The sequence below is a fragment of the Podarcis filfolensis genome (genome assembly GCF_964270895.1).
Source record: "Podarcis filfolensis genome assembly, chromosome: 4".
NCBI lineage: Eukaryota > Metazoa > Chordata > Lepidosauria > Squamata > Lacertidae > Podarcis > Podarcis filfolensis.
This window is the reverse complement of record NC_139607.1, coordinates 18017878-18027392: the sequence shown is the minus strand read 5'-3', so window position 1 is coordinate 18027392 and position 9515 is coordinate 18017878. Positions and strand designations below refer to the sequence as shown.

The window sequence follows — 9515 nt, the reverse complement described above, 5'->3', positions numbered from 1 at the left end:
AAATGGTTCAGGCTAGGTAAAACCACTACTGGGGAACCGCTTCAAAAAGGAAGAGTGTCCTGAAAGGTGATATAATTAACATGAACCACAAGGGTGCTTCTTCATCAAAGAGACGAGTCAGATGGAATGGCAACAGCCGGCCAGTATTTTAACCAATGAGGCTCAGTTTGGTGAGCTCTCATTAAGCATTTTGGCATTAATAATGTCTATCTGGACCAAGGTTTAAAGAAAACAAGATGATTTATTTCTTCTTTGGGAGAAGAGTTTGGCCAGTGCTGATTTTTCTTTTCAAGTTAGCTATTTATTTCAATACCTAAAACACAATATATTCACGATATTTTACTACCACACTGTGTCCTTTCCCCCATCCATTCATCATAAAGCTCCAAATACCACCCATGTTCAACTGTTTCCAATGCGATCATATTGTTGTCCATTCCACAACCAAATATATAGAACCCATCCATCATGCTGCTGCTATAAGCAGAACGCAACACTAAAATAAGAATGTAGGATATGCACCGAAATAAGCTTGGACAGCAGCGCTCTTCTCAAAAAGGAACCTCTAATTCATATCTTAGTCAATTCAAATTGTAACATTGCACAGGATAAATCCCATTCAACTTTCTAATAAATACGCATGTGAGATGCCCATATACATTCAAGCATACATTCCTATGGCAACAGATGAAGTTATGGCCTATTCTTAGCTTCACAGTATCACAGAAAATACTCCGTTTCAAGCTATGGAAGTAAATAAGCAATCTCTTTTTCCTCCTTGCTTTCGTACCTGGTATTACTGAAATCTCTTTTAAGTTTGACGAATTGAAGACTGATTCAACTGGAAGCAGCATCCTTCACGTTGCAAACACAATATTTATAGCTTCACGGTGGCTCTTAACACTTGAAACACAGAAGACTGTGCAACATGTATGCATACATAAATGACTAATCAGGTTGTGGCACTTATATCGTATGTTCCCAGTGGCATAAATATTATGGAGGCAGTTATACTTTATCAGGATGAATAAAACATTTTGTGGGATTGAATAATTGATGTGAATGAGATCTATTGAAATATCTCCCTTCATTACTCATTTGCTGGAATTATTCCATATATCTGCCTCCTCTTATAATTTTATACACGTTCCACAGATGTGCTGACCATATATGGCAAAAGAAAAGAAAAACCATCTTGAGAAAAATCCAAAAAATATTTATGGCATTTTGCAAGTTAGCCACCCATGAGTTTTGGTTCTTAGAGTTTCATTTAAGTGCCCTTAAAAAAGAGTGTAAGAACTTCAAAAGCCAATTATAGAATAAGCAGATTCTGAACCACAGAAAGCTCTATTTTTCTTCTGTTGGTAATCTATATAATAACTTGGTGCTATTCATACTTTTTACTGAAAATAGTCAGCATATGCTACAGGATGATTAAAATACATTATACCTGTAGGGTTTTTTCTTAATTAACTTATAATTAGAAGAGATGAACCCATGCTCATGATGCTTCATTTCATTTTAGGCATAAAATAGGAAGAGATAAATACAACATAATGCTGTTGTCATGTAAAATTGCAAAGCAATTGGTACCCTGTTAAGTTTTATAGTTCATAAAATTGTATGGATTAGATCTTATAAGAACTTCCCTCCATAAGCTGTGTTATTATTTTTACCTCCACTTCTAGCTCTGCTGTATATTCATAATCGGTTTGGTTGCTAAAACTCTAAGGTTGCTAGACAGCCATAGAGACTATATTTAAATTAAGAAAATGATTTCTTCATTAATAAAATAGTTTCTTACACATTTTTTTTAAAAATCTGCTTAATTGATCTCTGGATGGGGTGAGGAAGGAGTGTTTGCTGAAGATTTTGTTTTTTTAAGGAACAACTCACTGGAGCCAACTAAGTACTATTTTTACCCCTCTCACCCACAGAATATTCTGGATCACAGTCCCCAAGTAATAATAAAAAAATGGTGAAGGGTCTTTTTAAGTAGCCATAGTTTGTACAAAGCAGCAGGTATTTTTTTTATTACCAAAAAGTTATACAAACAATATGAAATAGCAAGACAAAGTTTAAGAAGTTCCCAAATGCTCTAGGTGTATCATTGAGTTCCCACTTCTGCAAAAGTCCTTGTACACTTCAGCTTAAGGTTTGTTTGTTTGTTTTCAAACTCAGTTTTGAGAACCTTGTTCTCCTCTCTCTGTCTTTCTCATCTTCCTTCCCCCCCCAAACCACCTATGCACAAAATGGACATATCATTATTACTGATTTGTGTTTTCTCTCTTCCCCTCTCTTGCCTTTTTAAACGCAGCTTCCCCATCTGTTCTTTCTGAAGTTGTGCTTAGTCCCTTCCAGTGTTTTCCTCTTTAAAAGGATTCTCTGCCTGCAGAAAGCCAGGAGCAACGTGACTGAAATCTTTCATTTCTCCACTGGGACTTCAGCTAGGAAGCTGCAATTGATTTGCAGGGGGGCTTTCTGCCTCTGCTTGTATTATCTAGTTAAGGGCCAGCCTACTGTGCAAGGGAAATCAAAGTAGATGGAGTTGAAGTCGAATGGCAGAAAGGAGAGAGATTTATTACAAGTCTGAAAGGTGCAGATCTGGAGGGAGAGGGGCTGGGTTAGGAAATTCCACCACTAATTAGTTTGAGGCGGTTTCAACTGCCCCCCCATCTCCATCCCTAACAGATGCTGATGCCCAATTGCCACCAGCATCCTAGCCTGCCAATCACCGGGTTTAAAGAATTGCTGCCCAATGAAGCCTGGTCACCGTATCGTATTAATGAGAGAGATCTAAGGCAGAGTCAATTAAATCAAATTCCCACCCACCTCCCTAGTCTATCTGCAGTGTGCAGCCACAGCAGCAGTATTGGCACCAAAGGCATCCCCAGTATTAATAAAGGTTTTCAGTGCTGCATTCAAGGCAGGGGAAGGAAGGGGGAGGCAGCAAGAATTGCTGAGTGAAATTGACATGGTTAAGAACCAGAGAGAAACACACTGCAGCTTTCACACTGGAGTGAAAGCAAAGAGGCTCTTTTCATTTATTCCCCCCTCCAACTTTTTTTTAAAAATGAAAAGGGTGGAAATCCCACTTGTGTTCAGAAAGTGATAGTGGGGGGGGGGGTTTAAAAAAATTGGAATGACTCGAGCTTTGAAAACATTTTCACTTTAATACTGAAAAAATATGCCATTATAAAATCCTCGAATATAATTAATTAAGTCTCGCTTGCTTTCTCCTCAGCTCAGGTTTTTTTCTTTCCTCCCTCCAGTTTTTAAGAGTGTGATTTACAAGAGCACACAAAAAAAGAAAAATTCTTACTCCCATTCGACTTTGCAGCTTAAGCACTCAAGTGGCATTAATTGAACATGCTTAACTGCTTGGGATGTCTTTGTTTTTTTAAAAAATAGTTTAACACTTTTAATCATCAGAGAAAATGCTGAGGGTATTTTTTTTTTTTTTTTTTACATTCAGATGGAAAGGCATTATTGGAGATGTTAATTTCCAAAGGAAACTCAAAAATAACCAGAAGCAAACTGGCCCCCTCCTCCCTCCCCCAAACAGAGAGAAAATCCACCCAACAAAGTAATTCATTTTCCTACACCCCCAAACGCAAAACCTGAAACCCATGAGAGTATAGCCATGCAAACATGTCTTAAATAAAATCTTTACATTTTTTCCTTGTTTGTTTCACAGTAAAAGGACGATCTCTACTGCCTAGCAATCACACAAAAATAATGGCAAAATGGCACTTTTTATTCTTATTATACTGTATTTTTTTATATAGAAAGTTTGATATGATGGAACTTATCAGGTAAGAGGGAGGGCGAGGTGAACTGGACGCTGCTTCCATTGGGGGCTGAAGCGTCCCTGGGTGGTTTGTATCCATGCGAACCATGCAGCAACTTGGGTTTGTTTGTCTGTTTGTTTAGATCAGAGTCATTTATTTACAATACATTCATGCCTTCGTGCAACTGGACACTCTTGCTTTGTTTGCAATGGGGAGGGCGCCAGGGGGAGCCCTCGTCTCCCCAGCACACACATACACACACAGGGCCCATAGATCCACCTGGTCATAGGTCACCTTGCAGGAGAGTGCGTTCATATTTACTCTCTCTTTAACCCCTAAGTCGAGCCATCCTCTTTGACTGGAACTTTCTATCTTTCTTTCTTTCCTTGCCACTGGCTTTGCGGTGCACATTTTTTACACCAAGCACAGCCTCAAGTTGGAGGCTTGGCCAAAGGGGTGGGGGGAAGCAGGCCTCCACTCACAGCATTTCTCCCCAGTTTGGTGAGTGAGTGGGTAGGTGGTTTTTTCACCAGAAGGTAGCTTTAAGGTGGGCAAAGCCCCATCCCATGTTGTGGTCCATTCACATCAGCGGACGAGACAGCAATGCACAGATCAGGAAAAGGGAGCTTTGAGCCACCAGAGGGAAGTTGAGGTTGCTAGCTGCTGAACTTGAACTGATTGCCCATAATATGATTTAAAATTTTAATGGTTTTTTTTGTTTGTTTTTGTATTTCCCCAGTCTGTTGTCTCAGTCTGATAGGGAGTGAGAGCCACAGTCGTATACTCGATGGGCTCCATCTGCATTGTAGGGTCCATTATGCCAGTAGGAGGAGTCGCAGACTGTCTGTAAGGAGTTGATCTCAGAGGCTGAGGAGTTGGCATCCCTCCTCTTTGAGCGCTTCCGGTTCCTCAAGATAAAGACCAGCATGCCCACCACTGTGAATGCAGAGGTGACGAAGACCAGCAAAAGGCCAGGCACCAGCACCGAGATGGAGACCCTGCTAGTCTCCAGGTAGGAGTTGGAATGTGTCCCAGTCTCGGCCAAGCCAGTGCTGTTCTTATGGGAGGAAGTCAAGGTGGGCAAGACCTTGAGTTGAGGGCAAATGGCCTCATTGGAGAGGGATTCAAAGTCCTCCTTGAAGAATTCTTCTGGAGTCTCACATCTCAAGTCACTCATCATCACCTTGGGTCGCAACATCTCCACCCACTGTTTGAAAGGGACAATGGGGCACTTACAGTCCCATGGGTTGTCATGCAGGTCTATTTGGGTGATGGAGGTGAGCTGATCCAGCACCCCTGCCACTGGCAGGTAAGGGAAATAGTTGTTGTGGATGCTGAGTTTGGAGAGGGAGACCCCAGCAAAGACATCAACAGGGAGGGACCTCAGAAGGTTGTTATTCAAGATGAGAACCCTCAGCTTGGGCATGGCATTAAATGTCCCTGGCATGATGAGCTGAATGACATTAAATTCCATGTTTAGGTATTCCAGGTTCTGCAATCCATTGAACTTCTCCCGAGAGAGTGTGTCCAAATAGTTATTGTCCATGTAGAGCCACACCAGCTCCAAAAGGTTCTTGAAGGTGTTGTTCTCCATGGTGGCGATGTTGTTGTTGCCCAAGTCCAACAGGTTGAGTTTGCGGTAATCCACAAAATGGGATTTTCGAATGGTGTGGATTTTGTTGCCCCTCAAGAAGAGCTCGTGCACGCTGGACGGCTTGGGTTTCAGATCCACCAGGCTGCTGACGTTGCCATCGTTGCAATTCACCTTGAATCCTCCTGGGATCTGGTGGCAGACGCAGGTGGCAGGACAAGGTGTACTGCTGGAGGACTTGCCTTTCACGTTGATGGTCGAGCCGGCAGCCGTAGGTCTAGTCTTAATCTGCCAGTTCACCGGGATCTTTGTACCCCCGTGAGGAGCAGAGCCCGGGGTGGCAGGGTCTTCCTTGCCATGGATCTTAAAGGGGGTCGGGATGGGCCCGGGATCGCATGTCTCCTCTTCCGCGGGAGGAGCAGCCAGGCTGGAATCCACTCGGTTTTTCCTGCACAACTCCTGCTCCGTGGTCTCGTTTAGATCCTTGCCCTGCAACCTCGTAGGGGCTTCACAAATCACCCGGCCGATCAGGGCGTTCTTGGGGATGTTCTCCAGCCATTCTTTCAACGAGAGCAGGTCGCACGTGCAGTCCCAAGGGTTATCCTCCAGCAGAATCTCAGCAATGCCCGGGATCTGCTCCAGCACGTCCTCGTAAGGCAAGGTTTTCAGGCGGTTGCCCCGCAGGTCCAGGTGGGTGATGGGCACGTACTGGAACACGTTGGCAGGCAAAACGCTGATGAGGTTGTCGTTTAAAATCAGCACCTCCAGCTTGTTTAAGTCCCGAAAGGCCCCCGGGTCAATATCCCTCAATAAATTAAAATCAGCCTGGAGGTATTCCAGATCGTCCAAGCCCAGGAAGGTCTGCTTGCGAAACGATTTGATCTTGTTGTTGTTGATGTGCAGCCGCTTCACCAGCTGCAGCCCCAGGAAAGCCCCCGGCACGATCTCGTGCAAGCCGTTGTTTTCCATGTGCAAGCTGACTGCATTGTAAAAGTTAGCGAACTCATTGGGGGAAAGGCGAGTGAGGGAATTGCCGTGCAGGAACAAATGGTAGAACTGGGAAGTGGGGGCCGAGAAGCGTTGCAGGCTGGTGAAGCCTTTCTTCTCGCAGTCGACGTGCAAGTCGCCCTCGATCTCGGTGCACAAGCAGATCTTCTCTTTGCAAACGTCCCCTGTAACATTCCCGGCAGCGAAACAAAGAGACGTCTCCAGCAGCAGAATCCAAAGCAGCATTTTTAAACCGAGCGAGTCATCCCCGAGCTGGAGCACACAGAGGAAACGGCAAGGCGGAAATTCTCCCCTCTCACGCCGTCAAGTTCCTTCCAGGCATGGAGTGTCCGAACCGATGCCAAAAAAAAAAAAAAAAAGAGGGGGAGGGGGAGGATAGGGGGCAAAAGCCAGAAAAACAGAAAGAGAGAGAGAGGGAGAGAGAGAGAGAGAGAGATAGTGCTGGGTAGGGAGGAATGAAATGGGGAGGGGAGAGAATCGGAGGATGTGGGGGGCGCTGCCTGGTCTCCTCTTAGCCCTCTCTCCCCCCCAAAACACTGCAAAAGCCCGGACTCCAGTCAGCGATCATATCCACAAACTATCCAGGCACGTACTGCGAGGCACAGGAAGGGGGGGAAGTAGAAGACCCCCCTTCATAACCTCCACCCTCAGAGGGGGGCCCCCGCCCCCAAAGAAGAAGAAAGCGAAGTCGATCTCCGGCCGCCTCGGCGTTAAGGAACGATCTGGCTAGCAATTGGCAGCAGCAGCCGCTGCATAGGCAGGAGGAGCGCGGAGGAGCCGGGAGCGCAGCGGCAGGAGCGGCCCGTGTGCATGGCTTTGGCTTCGGACTGACCTTGCTTTTTTCTCTCGTGCAAAGCCGGCCTCCGGGATCCCTGCTGCTGTTGCTGCCGTCGCCGCTGGATGCCCAGGAGACCCCACTCTGGGTGCTGTCCAGTCCCCCTTGGTGCTGAAATCACGCCCCAGCCTAACGACTGGCTGCCGAACCAATGGCGCTGCAAAAATTCTGCAATCGCTGCGTTTTTGGTCTGTCCATTTCTCCCCCTTACCGCGTTCCCTCGCGTTCTCTCTCTCTCTCTCGGCTTCTCCTGTCTTCCCCTGCGCGCTCGCTCTCTCCTCCCCCCTCTCCCGTCTTCCGAGCTGCACAGTTACTCACTCATTCACGCACATAAGGCAGGAGTTGCTAAGAGGTTCTGCTCTTTCCAGCCTGGTGCACTCGGAAAGATCTGACACCCTCTGCTGAGCCGCAGTGGCAAAAATCCATCTGCTGAGGGAATGCTGAAGAAAGAGGGGGCGCAGGGAGACGGGGTGGGGGAGAGAGGAGCGGGGAGAGATGTAGAAAGAAAGAAAGAAAGAAAGAAAGAAAGAAAAATCAATCCAGGTCCAGGGCAAGCGTCAAAGAAATTCTGGCGTGCGAGCCGTCCATCGCTTCTACGGGCTCCTTCCTAAATGGATTCTTTCATGTCTGCCTTTTAATACTGGAAAGTTGAACATTTCCTGTTTCGCTCTCCATCTGCCCGCCAGGCGGGCGTCACACCTGGATCCGATGTTCTTTCTCTCTGGGAAAGGGCAGGGGAGAACCAGAGAGAGCCTCCGCTATGCTCCCAGCGTGGCTTGACTCGAATTAGTGTCAGGGTGTCAAGCGACTAGCGATCGGAGGTAATTATGCCGCACGCCATTTTTTCAATGCATTGCTTCCTCCCTCCCTGCAGCAGAGAGGTTGTCACGCTGCATTTGGCATCTTTGTGGCGTTTTTCCTTCTTTCTTTCTTCGTCACCCTCTTCCTTTCTTTTTTTGGAGGGGCTGTTGCTGTGGAGCGATATTTCACAGAGATTCCGAGTTCCTTCCTGCACCTTAGGACCCTCTTCCCTTTTGGTCTAGAAGGGAAAGGGGAAAAAATGATTTCCACCCCACAACTGACTTCTATGGAGGTTGCTGCTGTCCCCCTTTGCACTAAAAAAAAAATATTTTTAAAAATCACCTTGCTTACCTTACAGAATTCCGCCCGAAGTAGCGTCTTGCCTGTGTGTTGGTGTGAAAATACATATATTTTAAAAAGACTTTAAAAGTGTTGCCGGGGGCTTGTTCAAACCAGGGGTGTTTGCATCTGGAGAATTCTTTTTTTAAAAAATACGATGTCCTCAATTAAATAACCAGTTGCATCTCTGATGGTGCATAGAGGAATCCCAGTTCCCGAATCGCTTTGCGCCAAAGGAGACCCGGGGCTGCTGTGCTAACATGCCTTCCCGTCCGCGGCTGGATCCTCTCCCGGGTTTTGCGCATCTGCCGTCCCATAATTGCGTTGGCTCCATTGGTGAACTTTGCATCCAACTGGCAGGACCGGTGCGGTGGCGGTGGTGATGGAGATGCAGAGAATCCGAAAGATGGGGTGGGGAGATGCAGGGTCTGTGGATGAGGAAAGGCTCAGGGAGCCATCAGAATCCTTCCTTCCTGTCGAGCTGAGCCTTTCTGAGCGGTACTTCAAGTCAGACGCCCACCACCCTTTAGCTCACCAGAATGCATTTTCCAATAGGACTGCCTGACACCATTCCAAACTAGAGTCGATGTGGGAGGAAACGTGAAATTAGGAACGACAAGGAGACTGGCAAGAGCTCCCCCCTCCCCCAGCCCCCTGCAAATAAACAAGCCGTTCCCCCTCCCCCCCAAAAAATAAAGAAAACCAGGCAATGGAGGGATCACTACATGTAAATGCGACCATTAAAGCAGCTTTAAATAAAGAGAAGAGAATCTGGCGACGCGGCAAGGCCATTGAGTCATTTTCTTTGCTTGCCATAATTTATCTGACTTCGTTTCAGCGCTGGATAAGGGTTTGGCTTGGTATGGGTTATTTATTTTATTTTATTTTTGGAGGGGGTGGGAGGGTATATTTACTTTTCCAGAGAGGTTTACACAAAAGACGCTCTGGGAACCTATGGAAAGCTTAGAGGGGTGTAAGATGGGTGGGGTGAGTGGGAAGCCTGAATAAAGAACTTTGAAAGGGGGGCAGAAAGGGAGATGGGAGCCAAGAGGGCATTAAACATGTACTACACAAACAGAGGCAAGGGGGGGCACCATCATTTGCCTGAGCTAAATCCCTGAGCTATTTGACTTTTCTCTAGCAGTCTTGC

General features: G+C 46.3%; 1 protein-coding gene across 2 annotated transcripts; it reads right to left on the bottom strand.

Moving 5' to 3' along the window:
* Nucleotides 1-2017: 2017 nt before the first annotated feature.
* On the bottom strand, nt 2018-8978 carry SLITRK1 (SLIT and NTRK like family member 1). Of its 2 annotated transcripts, none has more exons than XM_083611845.1 (2): nt 8378-8978; nt 2018-8264 (listed from the first exon to the last, which is right to left on the bottom strand). In XM_083611845.1, exon 2 carries the CDS (start codon nt 6613-6615, stop codon nt 4540-4542), a length of 2076 nt encoding a protein of 691 aa, XP_083467971.1. In that variant the 5' UTR covers nt 6616-8264; nt 8378-8978; the 3' UTR covers nt 2018-4539. The 2 variants fall into 2 exon arrangements, with proteins under 2 accessions (XP_083467971.1, XP_083467972.1); XM_083611846.1 differs by having other exon boundaries at nt 2018-7665.
* Between the last annotated feature and the right edge of the window lie 537 nt (nt 8979-9515).

Coding starts and splice junctions, on each gene's coding strand:
- SLITRK1 (XM_083611845.1), bottom strand. CDS start 6,615: ATGCTGCTTTGGATTCTGCTGCTGGAGACGTCTCTTTGTTTCGCTGCC.